This window comes from Salmo salar, chromosome 03 (assembly GCF_965601325.2).
Source record: "Salmo salar chromosome 03, fSalSal1, whole genome shotgun sequence".
Classification (NCBI taxonomy): domain Eukaryota; kingdom Metazoa; phylum Chordata; class Actinopteri; order Salmoniformes; family Salmonidae; genus Salmo; species Salmo salar.
In genome coordinates this window covers 95,177,217-95,202,305 of record NC_138293.1, presented here as the reverse complement: position 1 = coordinate 95,202,305, position 25,089 = coordinate 95,177,217, and the positions used below count along the sequence as shown (strand labels likewise).

Genomic DNA, 25,089 nt, shown 5'->3' with positions numbered 1-25,089 from the left:
CTAGGTTCACACTTGATGGGTACCAAGGCCCACACTTGATGGGTACCTAGGCCCACACTTGATTGTACCTAGGCCCACACTTGATGGGTACCAAGGTTCACACTTGATGGGTACCTAGGCCCACACTTGATGGGTACCAAGGCCCACACTTGATGGGTACCAAGGCCCACACTTGATCGTACCTAGGCCCACACTTGATGGGTACCAAGGTTCACACTTGATGGGTACCTAGGCCCACATGATACCACATTCATAACCCAGGCATAGCACATTGATAAGTGGCACATAACCATTTTCATAAACTTATGTCAACGTCTGAAATAAATACCTATTGTATATGTGGATGAAGATTAGAGTGCACAGTGTATCTATGTACAGTACATATCATTAATCTGGGATGTACATCATCATCATCATCATGAGTTCAGGATATCCAACAGGATCCATACATGTGTCAAGGCCACGCCTACTGGAACACATTGTCCATGAGACAAATCTCCTCTTTTGTTCTTTGTCTTTTAACTGTTCAGTCCAAAATGTATACTGCATGTCTTTAATGGTAGCCATGCCAGGGTTGTGCTAAGGGCTGAGGGAGGGCTGAGGGCTGACGGTTGAGGGCTGGGGGCTGAGGGCTAAGGGCTGAGGGCTGAGGAATGAGGGCTGAGGGTTGAGGGCTGAGGGCTGGGGGCTGAGGTCTGAGGTCTGAGGACTAAGGGCTGAGGGTTGAGGGCTGGGGGCTGAGGGATAAGGGCTGAGGGAGGGCTGAGGGTTGAGGGCTGAGGTCTGGGGGCTGAGGGCTGAGGTCTGGGGGCTGAGGGTTGAGGGCTGAGGGTTGAGGGCTGGGGGCTGAGGTCTGGGGGCTGAGGTCTGAAGATTGAGGGCTGAGGGCTGGGGGCTGAGGGTTGAGGGCTGGGGGTTGGGGGTTGAGGCTGAGGGCTGGGGGTTGGGGGTTGGGGGCTGAGGGCTGGGGGTTGGGGGTTGAGGGCTGAGGTCTGGGGGTTGGGGGTTGGGGGTTGAGGGCTGAGGTCTGGGGGCTTTGCCAAATGAGCTTAGAGGACATCACATATGGTACTCAACATGGTCCTTAAGTTGGAAAGTTTTCTGATTTTTTCTTCTTCTTTCCTCTGTGTTGCCATCCCCATCGCTGATTAAACTCAGCTTCCCACATACGGAACACACATTATTTCAACAGATTTTTATTCATTTCAACATAAATAGAGCGTTACAGGAAAGCTACAGGAAAGCTGTAAATAGAGGAAGATCTTTGAAATCATCTGAGCATTGAAAATTCTGCACACACACAAAAACTTCCAGGCTGTATCACATCCGGCCGTGATTGGGAGTCCATTGTAAATAAGACTGACTTGCCTAGTTAATAAATAAAACAAAACAAATAAACACACACACACCGCATGTGAAAATGGAGGAGACAGAGTGTGTGTCCACCAGTCAAGGCAGTTCCATTACTAATATTATTCTGTGTTCTCAGTCCCACAACTACCATGACTGTTTGCTGGCGTGACCCGCCTGCCTTGTACCTCTGTTGTCTTACAGTATGTCACCATTATCTTGGGATGTAGTCCTCTTCAGAGCCCATGCCTCTATAATGACATTGTTACTCTGGGGCTGTAGTCCTCTTCAGAGCCCTGTGACATGCCTCTATAATGACATTATTACTCTGGGGCTACATGCACTGAGACTCCACTCTGGTTAGATGTCCTACTGTACTCACTAACACCAATCTGTTCTACTCTGGTTAGATATCCTTCTGTACTCACTAACACCAATCTGTTCTACTCTGGTTAGATGTCCTACTGTACTCACTAAAAGCTATCTGTTCCACTCTGGTTAGATATCCTACTGTACTCACTAACACCAATCTGTTCTACTCTGGTTAGATATTCTACTCTACTCACTAAAAGCTATCTGTTCCACTCTGGTTAGATATCCTACTGTACTCACTAAAAGCTATCTGTTCCACTCTGGTCAGACATCCTACTGTACTCACTAAAAGCTATCTGTTCCACTCTGGTCAGATATCCTACTGTACTCACTAAAAGCTATCTCTTCCACTCTATAGGAATGTACAGTATGACAGAGCTACACTGTGTGGTTGAAAACACAGAAGAAGTCTTGTGATTCTTCTTCCACCCCCTCACCTCTGTAAACCCACCCAACCAGGAAGCTCAGACATCTCCAGTCTCCTCCCCCTGGCTTTCCCTGTGACAATGTCATGTTTGTGTACCCCCCTGCTCTCTATGGAGCCCGTAGTCACCTTGATAATGACTGTGACCCCTGCGGGATTATAGACTGGTCTGTCTGCTGTCTGTATGGGACCTTCACCTACTCCTACATTGACCTGTTCAGAAGACCTTGGGAGGCCTTGAACTTTGACCTAGAGAGATGTTCTTTCAGCCATTGGGTTTTCTCTGGTCTCCTTCATTTGTTGCCTGCAGAAAACCACCCTGCATCCCATACCACCCTGCATCCCATACCAACCTACAATCCACACCCTGCATCCCATACCACCCTACATCCCATATAACCCTGTATCCCATACCACCCTGCAATCCACACCCTCTATCCCATACCACCCTGCATCCCATTACACCCTTCATCCCATACCACCCTGAATCCCATACCCCCCTCCCTCCCCTACCACCCTCGTACCATCAAGGCCACCTAATCGTACCAAGCTCATCCATCCTCTCCCTGGTAACTATTCCCCAGGTCGTTGCTTTAAACGAGAATGTGTTCTCTGTCAACTTACCTGGTAAAATAAGTGTTAAATAAAAACAAAACTCAATCCTACTGTAGGCCTCAAGCAGCAGAATTCTTCAGGGGCAAGGTTACCACCGGGGAAGACCTGACATTTAGCTGGAGGGATGATGCTTCTTTGTGGATGTTACTGAGAAGGCTGTAGTCTCCATCAGACACCATGATAATGGAGGTTAACCAGCCATACCAGGTTTCTTCCTAGGTTTTTGGCCTTTCTAGGGAGTTTTTCCTAGGGAGTTTTTCCTAGCCACCGTGCTTCTTTCACATGCATTGCTTGCTGTTTGGGGTTTTAGGCTGGGTTTCTGTACAGCACTTTGAGATATCAGCTGATGTACGAAGGACTATATAAATACATTTGATTTGATTTTGATTTGATTTGATACTCTGTGGTCTACTCTGTGGTCTACTGTAGATAGATCATTTCTAGCCTGGGCAAGATCCTGAAAGCTGGCCTCAGTTAGGGACAGTTATCTGCTCAGCATGTGTCAGATCTAAGAACATATAGAATACAGAATATGGGAGCATTCTAGATAATACAATTAATTTATCTGAAAATATAAATAACTTGTTCTGATTAATGCTAAGACAGGGACCAGGGACATATAGCATTTTATCTAAAAACAGAAACAGAAACAGTTTCCAACATTTCGGCTGTATGCCTTTGTCAAGAGCACAAACCATAATGAAATAATACAATTAAACTATGTTACCTCCAATATTGTGCAGAAATTACTTAATTGTCCAGAAAGGCGTACAACTCCCCGAGCCCAGGAGTTAAGACATGTATCAAATGCATGTGTCACGAACCATATACAGGCTACACTCAAGCAGCACCTTTAGTTAAACAACTAGCAACACCTTAAGTTAAACAACTAGCAATACATTTAGTTAAACAACTAGCAACACATTTAGTTAAACAACTAACATCACATTTAGTTATATAACGAGCAACTAGATTTAGTTAAACAACTAGCAACTATATTTAGTTAAACAACTAGCAACACATTTAGTTAAACAACTAGTAACACCTTAAGTTAAACAACTAGCAATACATTTAGTTAAACAACTAGCAACACATTTAGTTAAACAACTAACATCACATTTAGTTATATAACGAGCAACTATATTTAGTTAAACAACTAGCAACTATATTTAGTTAAACAACTAGCAACACATTTAGTTAAACAACTAGCAACTATATTTAGTTAAACAACTAGCAACTATATTTAGTTAAACAACTAGCAAGACATGTAGTTAAACAACTGGCAACACATTTAATTAAACAACTGTCACGCCCTGACCTGAGAGAGCCTTTTTATGTCTCTATTTAGGTTTGGTCAGGGTGTGATTTGGGTGGGCACTCTATGTCTGTATATCTATGTTGGGGATTGCTTTGTTTCGGCCAGGTATGGCTCCCAATCAGGAACAGCTGTACATCGTTGTTGCTGATTGGGAGTCATACTTAGGCAGCATGTTTTTCCTTTGGGTTTGGTGGGTAGATGTTTTCTGTTTAGTATTTTGTGACCTGACAGAACTGTTGGCTGTCGTTCATTTTCTTGTTTGTTTTGAAGTGTTTCTTATTATTAAAACATTAATATGAACACTCACCACGCTGCGCCTTGTTCCCCTTCTCTCTTCAACGACGGCCGTTACAACAACTAACATCACATTTAGTTAAACAATTAGCAACTATATTTAGTTAAACAACTAGCAACTTTATTTAGTTAAACAACTAACAACTACATTTAGTTAAACAACTAGTAACACATTTAGTTAAACAACAAGCGTCTACATTTAGTTAAACAACTAGTAACACATTTAGTTAAACAACTAGTAACTACATTTAGTTAAACAACAAGCGTCTACATTTAGTTAAACAACTGAAAACGACATTTCAATACAAAGCCCTTTGATCAATATTGAAATAAAAAGAACTGCTTTGTGATCATTCACATATTGTCATTAATTACTGCTTCATGGTCTTTCATTCATGTATTTCATTGTATGTATTTCATTCATTCATGTATTGTCGTTCACACCCTTTTTCAGTTACTCTCAGCAAGAAATATACAAGCAAAGATATGTGTTAGCGATTAGGTGATAAAAAAAGTACAAAACGGATATCATAAAATTCGTGGAAGGAAAAAAATGTATTACATTTTTTCAAAGTAATTTAAATATTATTATTTTATGAAATTTAAAAATAGTTATTTTTAAGTAATTTAAATATGATTATTTCTATGTAACTTAAATAGGAATATATATACATATAAGTAGTTCAAGATTAATCAGAAAAAGTACAGAGCATTTAAAATGACTTCATCAGAATTGTCTAAACACATCTAAAATTCTGGAAGACATTTTGTAAGGAGGACTTTTAACAACAAATTCAATACCTCAACATATGTGTCAACATTACAGCTTCATTTGCACAAGGTTCTACATCAACCTCTGATCTCACATTTCAGTCCACAAGGTTCTACATCAACTTCTGATGTCATATTTCAGTCCACATGGTCCTACATCAACCTCTGACGTCACATTTCAGTCCATAAGGTTCTACATCAACCTCTGATCTCAAGCTTCAGTCCACAGGGTCCTACATCATCCTCTGATGTCACATTTCAGTCCACATGGTCCTACATCAACCTCTGATCTCAAGCTTCAGTCCACAAGGTCCTATATCAACCTCTAATGTCATAATTCACTCTACAAGGTCCTACATCAACCTCTGATGTCACATTTCGGTCCACTAGGTCCTACATCAACCTCTGATCTCACGCTTCAGACAGTTTAGCCCACAGTCTGTCCCAGAATGCCTGGTGCTGATCAGGGTCCTGGGGCCAGTCCAGATAGGTCCTGGTCTTCACCAGGCGAGCCAGCCTGTGGTGGGTAGACAGCTGGCGAGGGGGGATCTTCTCCAGGAAGACAAGGAGGAGGATATCCCTTTGCTCCACCTGCAGCCTGGAGGTGGCCAGCTTCATCTCCAGGGAGCACCAGTTACTGCGCAGGTAGTGGCGGCTGACTAGGCAGAGGGTGTGGCGGCTCCGGTAGAGGCTGTCTGTAATGTTCTCCACAATGTCCTTCCCCAGCTGGAAGTCCCTGCTGTGCAGACAGAGGCGCAGGAAAGGAGGACCCCTCTGCTCCAGATTGGGAAGCAGCTCCTCCACCACCCAACTTTCGTCCTTCCCGCTATAGGAGACAAACGCATCGTAGTGGTAGCGCCCCCTGGTATTGGATCGCATGGCCTCCGACAGCCAGCCAAGGGTGATGTGGTAGAGGGGGAGGAGGTAGGGGCCGGCCAGGTTATGGACCAACACCACCAGCATGAAGAACAGGACTCCCAGGACAGTCACAGCAAAGAGCACAAAGCCAACCTCTGTTGTGCAGTTGGCTTCTGTGTACCTGACAAAATTAGGTGTGTCTATTCCATTGTCCGACAAGCATATCAAGTCCTCCAAAGCATACATAACGGGATTAGTATACGGAGTAAGCATGATCACTTCAACCTGCCTGTACACTTTGGCCCATGTAATGATCCAAGCATTGTCACAACTGCAAAAGATCTGGATCTGAGGAAGTATCAAATACTTAAGGCTAGAGAGAGGTTCAGTAAAGCTGTAGAAGACATTATAAATGTTCTCTATATGCAAATACAATGTTTTCAAAGATTTCAAGTCTTTAGTTAAACTCCCCTCTAAAGAATAAATCCTGCAGTGGTACATTTCCAAAACCTCCAGTTTGGTCAAGTTGTGAAAAATGATGTCGGCAGAACGCTGTATTAAAAGATCCACCTGTCGTAGAGTCAGTTTCCTCAGGTGAATCAGCTGATTAATTGATGTTAAATCAACACTTTTAGCTGAAAGCTTAGATCTGTAGTCAAATGTCTCCACAGACGTGAAGTACTTTCCCATGAATTCAGATCCACAAAGGAATTCTTCAGCTTCAGCATGAAGATGGGTTACAGACTGAAAGAAAGGTCTGTCACAGTCCTGAAATGACACCGTCTGGCCTTTGAGCTGGAGACTCAGGTTCTGTTTAGATGTGATGTTACTGCCGATAATCAGCTGCATTGGCCTCATAGCTGAACTAATGTACAGATGGGTCAGCTGACTCAGAATGCCACCAAATATAAGTGTCAGATTCAGCTTGATCACAGGTTCTATTAGTGGATTGTGCACTTGCCCGAGAAACACTTGTCTAAGAGACGTGAGGTGTGTGAAAGACATTGCCTCAATGTTGTGAATAAGTGGATTGTTCCTGAGGTCTAACCATGTCAAACTATGTAAACCAAAAAATGTGTTTGCATTTATCTGCGTTATCTTATTTTTTGTAATATCTAAGGACACCAGATTTGTCAATCCATGGAAAGCAAAGTCTTCAATGTTTGAAATTAAATTCTGTGTTAAATCCAGATGCTGCAGCTTAACAAGACAGCTAAATTGTTTAGCAAAAAGCATGTGTAGCTTGTTCAACCTTAAAGTCAGTTTTGTCAGTTGTAAACCAAAAAATGTGTTTGTATTTATCTGCGTAATCTTATTTCTTGAAATGTCTAAGGATTCCAGATTTGTCAATCCCAGGAAAGCAAAGTCTTCAATGTTTGAAATTGAATTATCTGCTAAATCCAAATACAGCATGTTACCAAAACAGATAAATTGTTTTGCAAAAAGCATTTGTATATTGTTCAACTCTAAAGTCAGTTTTGTTAACGATTTTATTGGTTGTTTTTGGAAGGAGCAAATATCAAGTCTGTTGTCTTTCAGGCCGTCTATTGTTAATTGAATAAGGTTTTTTAGACTGGAAATAAAATGCCATTCCAAATATAGAGTTGAATGGAAAAAGCCAGGTCCACCTAAATACATATATTCTAGCCCAATGCACAATTCAACACTGGACATGGAGAGGCTGCTTGTATTGCCATTGTATAAATATAATGTCTTGATTGAAAGCAAAAACACCACATTACAGATACTTTCAATATCTATTTCATTGCTACCAGAGCAACTGAAGTACCGGATTTGCTGAATCCCAGACAGGGGAAGGCGCAGAAGGACTTCCTGGCTGAAAGCCCCTGTTAACCTTGTGAGGTTCTGGAGCCAAGCCAGTGCACCTTCCTCTACATGTGTTATTTCACCAAATGAGAAGTCAGAGATTGCTAGATTGTTAAAAACAGGTGTCATGCTTTCGTTGGTGTTTAAGATGGAGCAGTTTGATTGGTTTAACGATTGTATCTCTAGTGCTTCTATATTTAGCTTTATAAGTGACTTTATATTCATTATTCTGCATAGTATCTCTGACAAATCATCTACACAGGGTTCACTAATGATGAAACTTTGTACCTGAGTCATGCCATGGAAAACATCTGGGGCCATTGCTGATAGTCTATAACCCCATATGGTCAAATGACTCAGCTTGACTAGATCTCTGAATGTATGAGGCCCAGTATGACAATCACAGCACCCAGAGCCCATTCCATCCAAATGTAAATACTGCAGATTTGGAAGGTGGCTTTTCCCAGATGGAAGGATTTGAGTAAAACAGCCCTTAATGTACAGGTACTCCAGATCCTGAAACTGAGAGAAAAAACCCAGAGACATCAAATTATTTTCGCCATCTGTCATACATACGCAGAGGGTATTGATATTAGGGGGAAGTCCAAGTAGATCCTCCTCGATGGCTGTGACATCTTCACAGGCAGCAGTGTAATGTTCTGCATGACGAGGTAGGTAGCTGCAGATCCAGGTGGGAAAGTGTCCCAAGTCTTCACCACTGTCATAAATCCGGCATTTAGGATGCATCCATCCACTAGTACTCTGAATCCACAGGAACAGGACGGCAGGGTGGGAAAACATAGCTCTCATCTCGTCCAACGTCAAAATTTACTGAGATAATTGTCAGAATAGTTTTGTTCCGGTGGATATCGGTAGAGCATTGGTTTGATATTGTAACATCCTTGGGAATATGGCAAACAGTATGGAGTCTTTCTTCTTGTTGTTGTTTGTCAGATGGGTTCCTCCTTGGTAACTAACAGCAGTTCATACCTTTTGGTTGTTCCAATGTTCTGCCCTTTCACCCTCCAGTTGATTTGTATCGCAAGGGAACAGGAGTAAATATTTAGTGGTTAGATTTGTTCCAAAAGTAAAGAAACAATAAAATGTCCCACAGACAATGAAGAAAAGAATGCAGAGCTGCAACGTGTTCTCTGACCGCCACAGTTGATGTCTGAATGCATCGAAGGAGCAGCATCCTGTTTGTACAGCACAGTCACACTGTATGTTAAACAGCTTGCGAAAGTCTATTTTTACCTGTTTTTACATGTCTCTCTTTCAGTTCCTGAAAAGAAACTTACAGTCAATAAAAAAAGAATTTACATGAAGGACCTGTTTGGACATGATAGATTTCAGAAGACTGTTGAGTCTCACTAAAATATCAGCAGTTTGTAATGAAATATGAATTAGAGTACAGTACTTCATTTTAGTTTAACTTTATTGAATTATCTTGTACATGTAAATATAAATATTAAAAGAGGAGGTGGGTAAACTCTTTAATGTATTTGTGCTGTTAACATTATTAATTATTATCTTTTTATTTTAATTATTATTATTATTATTATTAGATGTATTACTCTGGGGCTGTAGTCCTCTTCAGAGCCCTGTGACATGCCTCTATAATGACATTGTTACTCTGGGGCTGTAGTCCTCTTCAGAGCCCATGCCTCTATAATGACATTGTTACTCTGGGGCTGTAGTCCTCTTCAGAGCCCTGTGACAAAACTCTATAATGACATTATTACTCTTGGGCTTTAGTCCTCTTCAGAGATCATGCCTCTATAGTGACATTATTACTCTTGGGCTTTAGTCCTCTTCAGAGCTCATGCCTCTATAGTGACATTATTACTCTTGGGCTTTAGTCCTCTTCAGAGCCCATGCCTCTATAGTGACATTATTACTCTTGGGCTTTAGTCCTCTTCAGAGCCCATGCCTCTATAGTGACATTATAACTCTTGGGCTTTAGTCCTCTTCAGAGCCCATGCCTCTATAATGATTTTAATACTGTGGACTGTAGTCCTCTTCAGAGCCCATGCCTCTATAATGACATTATTACTCTGGGGCTGTAGTCCTCTTCAGAGCCCTGTGACATGCCTCTATAATAACATTATTACTCTGGGGCTGTTGTCCTCTTCAGAGCTCATGCCTCTATAATGACATTATTACTCTGGGGCTGTAGTCCTCTTCAGAGCCCATGCTTCTATAATGACATTATTACTCTGGGGCTGTAGTCTTCTTCAGATCCCATGCTTCTATAATGACATTATTACTCTGGGACTGTAGTCCTCTTCAGAGCCCATGCCTCTATAATGACATTATTACTCTGGGGCTGTAGTCCTCTTCAGAGCCCTGTGACATGCCTCTATAATAACATTATTACTCTGGGGCTGTTGTCCTCTTCAGAGCTCATGCCTCTATAATGACATTATTACTCTGGGACTGTAGTCCTCTTCAGAGCCCATGCTTCTATAATGACATTATTACTCTGGGGCTGTAGTCTTCTTCAGATCCCATGCTTCTATAATGACATTATTACTCTGGGACTGTAGTCCTCTTCAGAGCCCATGCTTCTATAATGACATTATTACTCTGGGACTGTAGTCCTCTTCAGAGCCCATGCTTCTATAATGACATTATTACTCTGGGACTGTAGTTATCAGACCTCAGGATAAGACCCAGATGCAGACAGTTCAGAATAACAAACGTTTATTACAAAAACAGGGGTCAGGCAAACGACAGGTCAAGGGCAGGCAAAGGTCAGTAATCCATGGCAGAGTCCGTAAGGTACAGAACTGCAGAAATGCTCGGGATCAGTCTTGTTCTGAGCACTGGCAGTGAAGGCGGCGATGAACACGGAGACGTCAGGGACCATGGTGGGCCGCCAAAAGCGTTTTCGCACAAAGGCCAGGGTCCGACGGGAACCAGGTTGACAGGCAAGCCTGGAGGAAAGAGCCCATTCCAGGATCGTGGAGTGGGCAGCATCTGAGGTAGGAAGAATGGTCTCTGGGTCTGAGGGTGTAGATGCGGGGCTATAGCGGCATGAAATTGTGTCCAGGAGATGGTGAATTTGAACCGGCCCATTGAGCTTGCCTGGAGTTGAGATGCTTGGCGATGCGATAATATTCCAGGTTCTTATGGTCCGTCCACACTATGAACGGAAGTTCCGCGCCCTCTAATTAGTGTCTCCACTCCTACAATGCCATCTTCACCACGTGCAGTTATCGATTCCCCACATCATAATTCCCTTCTGTGGCGTTAAACAGGGCAACATACACAAAGCAGCGGGGGCAGATGGATTACCAGGAAGTGTACTCAAAGCATGTGCTTTGGCAAGCGTCTTCACTGACATTTTCAACCTCTCCCCTGACTGAGTCTGTAATGTTTCAAGCAGACCACCATAGTCCCTGGTGCCCAAAGAAGCAAAAGAAACCTGCCGAAATAATTACCAGCCCATAGCACTCACGTCGGTAGCCATGAAGTGCTTTGAAAGGCAGGTCATGGCTCACATCAACAGCATCCTCCCAGATAAATTAGCATACCACCCAAATAGATCCACAGATGACGCAATCTCAATCGCACTCCACACGGCCCTTTCCCACCTGGACAAAAGGAACACATATGCGAGAATGCTGTTCATTGACTACAGCTTAGCGTTCAACACAATAGTGCCCACGAAGCTCATCACTAAGCTAAGGACCCTGCGACTAAACACCTCCATCTGCAACTGGATCCTGGACTTCTTGACGGGCTGCCCCCAGGTGGTAAGGGTAGGCAACATCACGTCTGCCATGCTGATCCTCAACACTGGGGCCCTCAGGGGTGTGTACTTAGCCCCCTCCTGTACTCCCTGTTCACCTACAACTGCGTGGCAAACACGACTCCAACACCATCATTGAGTTTGCTGATGACACAACAGTGGCAGGCCTGATCACCAACAACAATGAGACAGCCTATAGGGAGGTAAGGTAAGAGAAGGTAAGAGAACTGGCAGTGTGGTGCCAGGAAAACAACCTCTCCCTTAATGTGAGCAAGACAAAGGAGCTGATCGTGGACTACAGGAAAAGGCGGGCCGAACAGGCCCCCGTTAATATCAACTGGGCTGTAGTGGAGTGGGTCGAGAGTTTAAAGTTTCTTGGTGTCTGCATTATAAACAATCTATCATGGTCCAAATACACCAAGTCAGTCGTGAAGAGGGCACGACAAAGCCTTTTCCCCTTCTGGAGACTGAAAAGATGTTGCATAGGTCCCCAATTTTAGTTCTACAGCTGTACCATCGAGAGCATCCTGACTGGTTGTATCACCGCCTGATATGGTTACTGCTTGGCATCTGACCGTAAGGTGCTACAGAGGGCAATGCGTACGGCCAAGTTTCCTGCAATGCAGGACTTATATAATAGGCGGTGTCAGAGGAAAGCCCACAAAATTGTAAGAGACTACAGTCACCCAAGTCATAGACTGTTTTCTCTGCTTCCACACGGCAAGCGGTACCAGAGCGCCAAGTCTAGGACCAAAAGTCTCCTTAACAGCTTCTACCCCCAAGCCATAAGACTGCTGAACAATTAATCAAATGGCCACCGGACTATTACATTGACCAGAACGTTGGCCCCTTTGTTTTGTACACTGCTGCTACTTGCTGTTTATTATCTATGCATAGTCACTTCACCCCCACCTACATGTACAAATTACCTCAACTAACCTGTGCCCCCGCACACTGACTCGGTACCCTGTATACAGCCTCGTTATTGTTATGTTATTGTGTTACTTTCTTCTTTTTTAAAATATTTTCTTAACTCTTCTTGAACTGCGCTGTTGGTTAAGGGCTTGTAAATAAGCATTTCATGGTAAGGTCTACACTTGTACGTGACAAATAAAGTTTGATTTGATTTGGTAATTGTTTATGCTCGTGACCAAGGCTTCCAGCCGAAATATGGAAACTGGCTTCTGTTTCTGTTTTTAAGTTAAATGCTATATATCCCTGGTCCCTGTTTTAGCATTACTTGCTACATAAGACCGAATCGAGCCGGTCGGTCACATATGTTGAGGTATTAAATTTGTCATTCGAAATGTCTACCAGTATTTCAGATTTGTTTTGACAATTCTGATGAAGTCCTTGTAAATGCTTTATAGGGAGTGTATTTTTTTCTGATTCATCTGAAATTACTTATAAATAATCCTATTTCAACTACTTATAAATAATCCTATTTAAATTACATATAAATAATCTTATTTAAATTATTATTATTATTAATATTTAAATTACTTAGAAAAAAGCCTATACATTTTTTGCTTCCCAAATTTTATCAGATCCTTTTTCTATTTTTCAACACCTAACCGCTAACACATATCTTTGCTTGTACAGTTGAAGTCGGAAGTTTACATACACCTTAGCCAAATACATTTAAACTCAGTTTTCACAATTGCTGACATTTAATCCCAGTATAGATTCTCTGTTTCAGGTCAGTTAGGATCACCACTTTATTTTAAGAATGTGAAATGTCAGAATAATATTAGAGAGTGATTTATTTCAGCTTTTATTTCTTTCATCACATTCCCAGTGGGTCAGAAGTTTACATACACTCAATAAGTATTTTGTAGCATTGCCTTTAAATGATTTAACTTGGGTCAAATGTTTCGGGTAGCCTTCCACAAGCTTCCCACAATAAGTTGGGTGAGTTTTGGCCCATTCCTCCTGACTGAGCTGGTGTAACTGAGTTGGGTTTGTAGGCCTCCTTGCTCGCACACGCTTTTTCAGTTCTGCCCACGCATTTTCTATAGGATTGAGGTCAGGGCTTTGTGATGGCCACTCCAATACCTTGACTTTGTTGTCCTTAAGCCATTTGTCCACAACTTTGGAGGTATGCTTGGGGTCATTGTCCATTTGGAAGATCGATTTGCGACCAAGCTTTAACTTCCTGACTGATGTCTTGAGATGTTGCTTCAATATATCCACATAATTTTCCATCGCCATGATGCCATCTATTTTGTGAAGTGCACCAGTCCCTCCTGCAGCAAAGCTCCCCCACAATATGATGCTGCCACCCCCATGCTTCACTTTTTCCACCAAACATGACGATGGTCATTATGGCCAAACAGTTCTATTTTTGTTTCATCAGACCAGAGGACATTTCTCCAAAAAGTATGAACTTTGTCCCCGTGTGAGGTTGCAAACCGTAGTCTGGCTTTTTATGGCAGTTTTGGAGCAGTGGCTTCTTCCTTGCTGAGCGGCCTTTCATGTTATGTCGATATAGGACTCGTTCTACAGTGGATATAGATACTTTTGTACCTTTTTCTTCCAGCATCTTCACAAGGTCCTTTGCTGTTGTTCTGGGATTGATTTGCACTTTTCGCACCAAAGTATTTTAATCTCTAGGAGACAGAACGCGTCTCCTTCCTGAGCGGTATACGATGACTGCGTGGTCCCATAGTGTTTATACTTGCGTACTATTGTTTGTACAGATGAACGTGATACCTTCAGGTGTTTGGAAATTGCTCCCAAGGATGAACAAGACTTGTGGAGGACATCAATTTTTTTCTGAAGTCTTGGCTGATTTCTTTAGATTTTCCCATGATGTCAAGCAAAGAGGCACTGAGTTTGAAGGTAGGCCTTGAAATACATCCACAGGTACGCCTCCAACTGACTAATGATGTCAATTAGCCTATCAGAAGCTTCTAAAGCCATGATATCATTTTCTGGAATTTTCCAAGCTGTTTAAAGGCACAGTCAACTTAGTGTATGTAAACTTCTGACCCACTGGAATTGTGATAGAGTGAATTATAAGTGAAATAATCTGTGTGTAAAAAATTGTTGGAAAAATTACGTGTGTCATGCACAAAGTAGATTTCCTAACCAACTCATTGAAAAATGAGTTTTAATGACTCCAACCTAAGTGTATGTAAACTTCTGACTTAAACTGTAAATCAGTTTTCTTTTTTGCTTTTGGCGGAATACAGCTCATTCAATGCTGTGTTAGTGCCAGCCTCTGTCTGTGGTGGAATATAAATAGCTACGAAAAATACAGATGAAAACTCTCTAGGTAGATAGTGTGGTCTACAGCGTATCATGAGATCCTCTACCTCAGGTGAGCAATAGCTTGAGACTTCCTTAGATAACGTGCACCAGTTGTTATATTTACATTTACATTTAAGTCATTTAGCAGACGCTCTTATCCAGAGCGACTTACAAATTGGTGGATTCACCTTATGATATCCAGTGGAACAACCACTTTACAATAGTGCATCTAAATCTTTTAAGGGGGGGGGGGGGGGGGGAGGGGGGTTAGAAGGATTACTTTATCCTATCCTAGGTATTCCTTAAAGAGGTGGGGTTTCAGGTGTCTCCGGAAGGTGGTGATTGACTCCGCTGTCCTGGCGTCGTGAGGGAGCTTGTTCCACCATTGGGGTGCCAGAGCAGCGAACAGTTTTGACTGGGCTGAGCGGGAACTGTGCTTCCTCAGAGGTAGGGAGGCGAGCAGGCCAGAGGTGGATGAACGCAGTGCCCTTGTTTGGGTGTAGGGCCTGATCAGAGCCTGAAGGTACGGAGGTGCCGTTCCCCTCACAGCTCCGTAGGCAAGCACCATGGTCTTGTAGCGGATGCGAGCTTCAACAGGAAGCCAGTGGAGAGAGCGGAGGAGCGGGGTGACGTGAGAGAACTTGGGAAGGTTGAACACCAGACGGGCTGCGGCGTTCTGGATGAGTTGTAGGGGTTTAATGGCACAGGCAGGGAGCCCAGCCAACAGCGAGTTGCAGTAATCCAGCCGGGAGATGACAAGTGCCTGGATTAGGACCTGCGCCGCTTCCTGTGTGAGGCAGGGTTGTACTCTGCGAATGTTGTAGAGCATGAACCTACAGGATCGGGTCACCGCCTTGATGTTAGTAGAGAATGACAGGGTGTTGTCCAGGGTCACGCCAAGGTTCTTAGCACTCTGGGAGGAGGACACAATGGAGTTGTCAACCGTGATGGCGAGATCATGGAACGGGCAGTCCTTCCCCGGGAGGAAGAGCAGCTCTGTCTTGCCGAGGTTCAGCTTGAGGTGGTGATCCGTCATCCACACTGATATGTCTGCCAGACATGCAGAGATGCGATTCGCCACCTGGTTATCAGAAGGGGGAAAGGAGAAGATTAATTGTGTGTCATCTGCATAGCAATGATAGGAGAGACCATGTGAGGATATGACAGAGCCAAGTGACTTGGTGTATAGTGCGAATAGGAGAGGGCCTAGAACAGAGCCCTGGGGGACACCAGTGGTGAGAGCACGTGGTGCAGAGACAGATTCTCGCCACGCCACCTGGTAGGAGCGACCTGTCAGGTAGGACGCAATCCAAGCATGGGCTGCGCCGGAGATGCCCAACTCGGAGAGGGTGGAGAGGAGGATCTGATGGTTCACCGTATCAAAGGCAGCAGATAGGTCTAGGAGGATGAGAGCAGAGGAGAGAGAGTTAGCTTTAGCAGTGCGGAGAGCCTCCGTGACACAGAGAAGAGCAGTCTCAGTTGAATGACCAGTCTTGAAACCTGACTGATTTGGGTCAAGAAGGTCATTCTGAGAGAGATAGCAGGAGAGCTGGCCAAGGACGGCACGTTCAAGAGTTTTGGACAGAAAAGAAAGAAGGGATACTGGTCTGTAGTTGTTGACTTCAGAGGGATCGAGTGTAGGTTTTTTCAGAAGGGGTGCAACTCTCGCTCTCTTGAAGACAGAAGGGACGTAGCCTGCGGTCAAGGATGAGTTGATGAGCGAGGTGAGGTAAGGGAGAAGGTCTCCGGAAATGGTCTGGAGAAGAGAGGAGGGGATAGGGACAAGCGGGCAGGTTGTTGGGCGGCCGGCCGTCACAAGACGCGAGATTTCATCTGGAGAGAGAGGGGAGAAAGAGGTCAAAGCACAGGGTAGGGCAGTGTGAGCAGGACCAGCGGTGTCGTTTGACTGAGCAAACGAGGATCGGATGTCGTCGACCTTCTTTTCAAAATGGTTGACGAAGTCATCCGCAGAGAGGGAGGGGGGGGGGAGGGGGAGGAGGATTCAGGAGGGAGGAGAAGGTGGCAAAGAGCTTCCTAGGCTTAGAGGCAGATGCTTGGAATTTAGAGTGGTAGAAAGTGGCTTTAGCAGCAGAGACAGAAGAGGAAAATGTAGAGAGGAGGGAGTGAAAGGATGCCAGGTCCGCAGGGAGGTGAGTTTTCCTCCATTTCTGCTCGGCTGCCCGGAGCCCTGTTCTGTGAGCTCGCAATGAGTCGTCGAGCCACGGAGCAGAAGGGGAGGACCGAGCCGGCCTGGAGGATAGGGGACATAGAGAATCAAAGGATGCAGAAAGGGAGGAGAGGAGGGTTGAGGAGGCAGAATCAGGGGATAGGTTGGAGAAGGTTTGAGCAGAGGGAAGAGATGATAGGATGGAAGAGGAGAGAGTAGCGGGAGAGAGAGAGCAAAGGTTGGGACGGCGCAATAGCATCCGAGTAGGGGCAGAGTGAGAAGTGTTGGATGAGAGCGAGAGGGAAAAGGATACAAGGTAGTGGTCGGAGACTTGGAGGGGAGTTGCAACGAGATTAGTGGACGAACAGCATCTAGTAAAGATGAGGTCAAGCGTATTGCCTGCCTTGTGAGTAGGGGGGGAAGGTGAGAGGGTGAGGTCAAAAGAGGAGAGGAGTGGAAAGAAGGAGGCAGAGAGGAATGAGTCAAAGGTAGACGTGGGGAGGTTAAAGTCACCCAGAACTGTAAGAGGTGAGCCATCCTCAGGAAAGGAACTTATCAAGACTTCAAGCTCATTGATGAACTCTCCAAGGGAACCTGGAGGGCGATAAATTATAAGGATGTTAAGCTTGAAAGGGCTGGTAACTGTGACAGCATGGAATTCAAAGCGTTTCCTTTCAAATGGTATCAAGAATATGCATATCCTTGCTTCAAGTCCTGAGATACAGGCAGTTAGATTTGGGTATGTCATTTTATGAGGGGAAATGAAAAGAAGGGCCTGATCCTTAAAAGAAACTAGCAACACATTTAGTTAAACAACTAGCAACTACATTTCTGTACAAAACACTTTGATCAAAGTTGAAATAAAATTCCAGATTCCAGAGGCCGACCCAAAACAACGCCGTCGGAGGAGAGGGTGCTGGAGTGGTCTTCCAGTGAGGCTTTGGATGCGCGCACACCTCCCACCGCTTCCGAGTATATTACTTGCTAATGTCCACTCCCTTGTTAAAACCTGTTAGGGACAGATGCTCCGCTAGCGGAACGCCTCGCCAATATCCAATGATAGAGCGTGGCGCGAATTACAAACACCTCTAAAATCCAAAAACTTCAATTTCTCAAACATATGACTATTTTACACCATTTTAAAGACAAGACTCTCCTTTATCTAACCACATTGTCCGATTTCAAAAAGGCTTTACAACGAAAGCAAAACATTAGATTATGTCAGGAGAGTACCCAGCCAGAAATAATCACACACCCATTTTTCAAGCTAGCATATAATGTCACAAAAACCAAAACCACATCTAAATGCAGCACTAACCTTTGATGATCTTCATCAGATGACACTCCTAGAACATTATGTTATACAATACATGCATGTTTTGTTCAATCAAGTTCATATTTATATAAAAAAACAGCTTTTTACATTAGCATGTGACGTTCAGAACTAGCATACCCACAGAAAACTTCTGGTGAATTTACTAAATTACTCACGATAAACGTTCACAAAAAACATAACAATTATTTTAAGAATTATAGATACAGAACTCCTTTATGCAATCGCGGTGTCCGATTTTAAAATAGCTTTTCGGTGAAAGCACATTTTGCAATATTCTGAGTAGATAGCCCGGCCATCATGGCTAGCTATTTTGACACCCACCAAGTTTGGCACTCACCAAACTCAGATTTACTGTAAGAAAAATTGGATTACCTTTGCTGTTCTTCGTCAGAATGCACTCCCAGGACTTCTACTTCAACACCCAATGTTGTTTTGGTTCCAAATAATCCATTGTTATATCCAAATAGCTGCGTTTTATTCTTGCGTTCAAGACACTATCCGAAGGGTGACGCGCTGGCACATATCGTGACAAAAACATTTCAAAATATTCCATTACCGTACTTCGAAGCATATCAAACGCTGTTTAAAATCAATTTTTATGCGATTTTTCTCGTAAAATAGCGATAATATTCCGACCGGGAGACCTTGTTTTCGTTCAAACACTGAAAATAGAAAATGGAGTCTTCACATGCACGCGCGCACCAGTGTCATTGTTCTCAGAACGACCACTTTCCAAAACCCCTACTGTTTTTCGCCCAGGGACTGCAGAGTCATCATTCCCCGTTCTGGCGCCTTCTGAGAGCCTTTGGGAGCCTTAGAAAATGTCACGTTACAGCAGAGATCCTCTATTTTTGATAAAGAGGCTATAGAAGGACAAGAAATGGTCAGACAGGGCACTTCCCATATAGAATCTTCTCAGGTTTTGGCCTGCCATATGAGTTATGTTATACTCACAGACACCATTCAAACAGTTTTAGAAACTTTAGGGTGTTTTCTATCCAAATCAAATAATTATGTGCATATTCTAGCTTCTGGGCAGGAGTAATAACCAGATTAAATCGGGTACGTTTTTTTATCCGGCCGTGAAAATACTGCCCCCTCTCCTAAACAGATTAACAAAGTCAACAAAATTAGGGAAAGAGTTGCTTTCCAAAGAGATATCCTGGATGTTAACATACTCTGTTTCACGGAGACATGGCTAGCTGAGGACGTGCTGTCGGAGTCTGCACAGCCAACGAGATTTTCAGTGCATGGCGCCGACAGGAAAAAACATCTCTCTGGTAAGAAGAAGGGCGGGGTGTATGTTCTTTCTCTCTCTCGGAGGACCTGAGCCCTAGGACCATGCCTCAGGACTACCTGGCTTGATGACTCCTTGCTGTCCCCAGTTCACCTGGCCGTGCTGCTGCTCCAGTTCCAACTGTTCTTCCTGCAGCTATGGAACCCTGACGTGGAACCCGGACGTGCTACCTGTCCCAGACCTGCTGTTTTCAACTCTCTAGAGACAACAGGAGCGGTAGAGATACTCTCAAAGATCGGCTATGAAAAAGCCATCTGACACTTACTCTTGTTGCACCCTCGACAACTACTATGATTATTATTATTTGACAATGCTGGTCATTTTTGAACATTTGAACATCTAGGCCATGTGCTGTTATAATCTCCACCCGGCACAGCCAGAAGAGGACTGGCCACCCCTCATAGCCTGGTTCCTCTCTAGGTTTCTTCCTAGGTTTTGGCCTTTCTAGGGAGTTTTTCCTAGCCACCGTGCTTCTACACCTGCATTGCTTGCTGTTTGGGGTTTTAGGCTGGGTTTCTGTACAGCACTTTGTGATATCAGCTGATGTAAGAAGGGCTATATAAATACATTTGATTTGATTTGATTTGATTCATGATTAACGACTCATGGTGTAATTGTAACAACATTAAAAAAATCAAGTCCTTTTGTTCACCTGAACTAGAATTCCTCACAATCAAATGCCGCCCGTATTATCTCCCAAGAGAACGCTGCTTGGTTGTCGTCACAGTCGTGCATATCCCCCCTCAAGCGGATACCAAGACGGCCATCAAGTACTTCACTGGACCTTATGCAAACTTGAAACCATATATCCTGAGGCTGCATTTATTGTAGCTGGGTATTTTAACAAATCTTATCTGAGAACAATGCAACCTAAATTGTATCAGCATATCGATTGCAGTACACGAGCGAGTAACACTCTCGACCACTGCTACTCTAACTTCCACGATGCATACAAGGCCCTCCCCCGCCTCCTTTTGGCAAATCTGACCATGACTCTGTCTTGTTGCTCCCCTCCTATAGGCAGAAACTAAAACAGGAAGCACCTGTGCTTAGGTCTATCCAATGCTGGACTGACCAATCGGATTCCACGCTTCAAGATTGCTTCGATCACGTGGACTGGGATATTTTCCGGGTAGCCTCAGACAATAACATTTACGTGTACTCTGACTCGGTGAGCGAGTTTATAAGGAAGTGTATAGGAGATGTACCAACTGTGACTATTAAAACTTTCCCTAACCAGAAACCGTGGATTGATGGCAGCATTCGCGCAAAACTGAAAGCACGTACCACCGCATTTAATCATGGCAAGGCGAATGGAAACATGACCAAATACAAACAGTGTAGGTATTCCCTCTGTAAAGCAATCAAACATGCAAAGTGTTAGTATAGAGACAAAGTGGAGTCGCAATTCAACGGCTCAAACACGAGACGTATGTGGCAGGGTCTACTGACAATCATATATTTCAAATAGAAAACCAGCCCCGTCGCGGACATCGACGTCTTGCTCCCAGACAAGTTATACAACTTCTTTGCGTGCTTTGTGGACAATACAGTGCCACCGACACGTCCTGCTACCAAAGACTGTGGGCTCTCCTTCTCCGTGGCCAACGTGAGTAAAACATTTAAATGTGTTAAACCTCGTAAGGCTGCCTGCCCAGACGGCATCACTAGCCGCGTCCTCAGAGCATGTGCAGACCAGCTGGCTGGTGTGTTTACGGACAAATTCAATCAATCCCTTTCCCAGTCTGCTGTTCCCACATGCTTCAAGATGGCCACCATTGTTCCTGTTCCCAAGAAAGCTAAGGTAACTGAACTAAATGACTATCGCCCCGTAGCACTCACTTCTGTCATCATGAAGTGATTTGAGAGACTAGGATCATATCACCTCCACCCTACCTGTTACCCTAGACCTACTCCAATTTGCTTACCACCCCAATATGTCCACAGACGATGCAATCACCTTCACACTGAGCATTGCCCTATCCCGTCTGGACAAGAGGAATACCTATGTAAAAATCCTGTTCGTTGACTACAGCTCAGCATTCAACACCATAGTACCCTCCAAACTCATAATTAAGCTTGAGACCCTGGGTCTCGACCCCACTCTGAAAAAACATCTCCACTCCGCTGATACTCAACACTGGGGCCCAACAAGAGTGCATTCTCAGCCCTCTCCTTTACTCCCTGTTCACCCACGACTGTGTTGCCATGCACACCTCCAACTCAATCATCAAGTTTGCAGACGACAGCTTGATTACTAACAACAAGACAGCCTACAGAGAGGAGGTGAGGGCCCTCAGAGTGTGGTTTCAGGAAAATAACCTCTCACTCAATGTCAGCAGAACAAAAGAGATGATCGTGGATTCAGGAAACAGCAAAGGGAGCAACCTATCCAGATCGACGGGACAGCAGAGGAGAAGGTGGAAAGTTTTAAGTTCCTCGGTGTACATATCCCCGACAAACTGAAATGGTCCACACACACAGACAGTATGGTGAAGAATGCGCAACAGCGCCTCTTCAACCTCAGGAGGCTGAAGAAATGTGTCTTGTCAACTAAAACCCTCACTAACTTTTACAAGTGCACAATTGAGAGCATCCTGTCAGGCTGTATCACCGCCTGGTACGGCAACTGCACCGCCCACAACATCAGGGCTCTCCAGAGGGTGGTGCGGTCTGCACAATGCATCACCGGGGACAAACTACCTGCCGTCCATGACAAAAAGGCAAAAAGATCATCAACGACAATAACCACCCGAGCCACTACCTGTTTACCCCGCTTCCATCCAGAAGGCGAGGTCAGTACAGGTGCATCAATGCTGGGACAGAGAGATTGAAAAACAGCTTCTATCTCAAGGCCATCAGATTGTTAAACAGCCACCAATAGCACTACCTACAGACTTGATATCATTGACCACTTTAATAAATGGAACAGTAGTCACTTTAATAATGCGACTTTTAAAATGTTTACATATCTCGCATTACTCATCTCATATAGTGCGGCAGGTAGCCTAGTGGTTAGAGCGTTGGGGCAGTAACCGAAAGGTTGCTGGATTGACTCCCTTAGCTGACAAGAATAAATCTGTCATTCTGCCCCTGAACAAGGCAGTACAGTCACGTCTGTATCACTGTTCCCTGGTAGGCTGTCATTGTATATAAGAATTTGTTCTTAACTGGCTTAAAGGTTAAATAAAAAATACTGTATACTGCACTATCTATCTATTGCATCTTAGCCGCTCTGTCACTGCTCATCCATATATTTTATACTTATATATTCTCATCCCATTCCTTTACTAGATTTGGTGTATAAGGTTTTGTTGTGGAATGTGTTAGATATTAGGTTTTGTTGTGGAATGTGTTAGATATTAGGTTTTGTTGTGGAATTGTTAGATGTTACCTGTTAGATACTGCTGCATTGTCAGATCTAGAAGCATAAGCATTTCATAACACTCGCAATAACATCTGCTAATCATGTGTATGTGACCAGTAGAATTTGATTTGATTTGTTAACTGCTTCATGGTCATTGGTCATTCATGTATTGTCTTCCACAGCAGCATTCAGATAGTTGGTATCTGAAATAAAACAGAAATTGGCAAATTCAAACCCTATTTCAGTTACTCATAGCAACAAATATACAAGCAAAAATATATGTTAGCGATTAGGTGTTGAAAAATACAAACAAGATATGATCAAATTTGGCAGAGAAAAAAAATGTGTAGGCTTTTTTCCAAGTCATTTAAATTGGATAATTTCTAAATAATTTCAATTCGAATATTTGTAAGTAATTTAAATTGGATTTTATCTCAGTAAATTTAATAGGATTATTTCTAAGCAATTTAAATAGGAATATATATACATATAAGTAGTTGAAGATTAATCAGAAAAAGTACAGAGCATTTAAAAGGATTTCATCAGAATTGTTTAAACAAACCAGGGACATATAACATTTTATTTAAAAACAGAAACAGAAGGCAGTTACCATATTTTATAACTAAATGAGTTGCTAGTTGTTTAACTAAATGTGTTGCTTGAGTGTATATAGTCTATTACACATTTTTTAACTCATGGGCGTGGGAAGGTGTCCCCCTTTCTGGCCAATAAAGTAATTTATTAATTTATTTATGCACAATATTTGTGAGTTGGAGCAAACCTAGTTGTATTATTTGGTAATTGTTTATGCTGTTGAAAAAGGCATCCAGCTGAAATGTTGGAAACTGGCTTCTGTTTCTGTTTTGAAGTGAAAGGCTATATGTCCCTGTTTTAGCATTACTTGCTACATAAGACCGAATTGAGCCGGTCGGTCACATATGTTGAGGTGTTGAACTTGTGGTACAAAATGTCTACCTGTATTTGAGATTCGTTTAGACAATTCTGATGAAGTCCTTTTAAATGCTCTATCTGGAGTGTCTTTTTCTGATTAATCTGAAATTACTTAGAAATAACCCTATTTCAACTACTTTGAAATATCCTATTTAAATTACGTAGATTAACCCTATTTAAATTACTTAGAAATAATACTATTTAACGTGTTTAGAAATATTCCTATTTAAATTACTTAGAAATAATCGTATTTAAATTACTTAGAAATAATTAGAAATAAATTACTAAGAAACAATTCTATTTACATTTTTTTTACTTCCCAAACTTTTATCAGATCCTTTTTGTATTTTTCAACACCTAATCGCTAACACATATCTTTGCTTGTATGTGTGTTGCTAAGAGGAATTGAAATAGAATGTGATTTTGCGAATTTCTGTTTTTTTTTTAGATAAAACTACTGTGTGCTGCTGTGAAAAACAATACACAAATGACCAATGACCATGAAGCAGTTATTAATGACAATACATTAAAGACCAATGACCATGAAGCAGTTATTAATGACAATACATGAATGACCACAAAGCAATTATTTTTATTTCAACATTGATCAAAGTATTTTGTACATAAATGTAGTTGCTAGTTGTTTAACTAAATGTAGTTGCTAGTTGTTTAACTAAACGTGTTGTTTTTTGTTTAAATAAATGTACTTGGTAGTTGTTTAACTAAAGTAGTTGCTAGTTGTTTAATGAAATCTAGTTGATTTTTGTTTTATAACTAAATGTGTTGTTTTTTGTTTAGCAAAATGTGTTGCTAGTTGTTTAGCTTAACCTGTTAGGGCTAGGGGGCAGTATTTACACGGCCAGATAAAAAACGTACCCGATTTAATCTGGTTATTACTACTGCCCAGAAACTAGAATATGCATATAATTATTGGCTTTGTATAGAAAACACCCTGAAGTTTCTAAAACTGTTTGAATGGTGTCTGTGAGTATAACAGAACTCATATGGCAGGCAAAAACCTGAGAAGATTCTGTACAGGAAGTGCCCTCTCTGACCATTCCTTGGGCTTCTTGACTCTTTTTATTGAAAACTTAGGACCTTTGCTGTAACGTGACACTTCCTACGGCTCCCATAGG

At 42.9% G+C, this 25,089-nt stretch overlaps 2 protein-coding genes across 2 annotated transcripts in view; both read right to left on the bottom strand.

Annotated features, from left to right (window-relative positions):
* The window catches only part of LOC106602029 (peripheral myelin protein 22), a 544,081-nt gene that overhangs the window by 417,976 nt on the left and 101,016 nt on the right, over window positions 1-25,089 (bottom strand). The gene's annotated exons all lie outside the window — the stretch shown is intronic.
* On the bottom strand, window positions 3,953-8,997 carry LOC106602030 (uncharacterized). The gene has a single exon (XM_014194479.3). It carries the CDS (start codon window positions 8,637-8,639, stop codon window positions 5,556-5,558), a length of 3,084 nt encoding a protein of 1,027 aa, XP_014049954.3. The 5' UTR covers window positions 8,640-8,997; the 3' UTR covers window positions 3,953-5,555.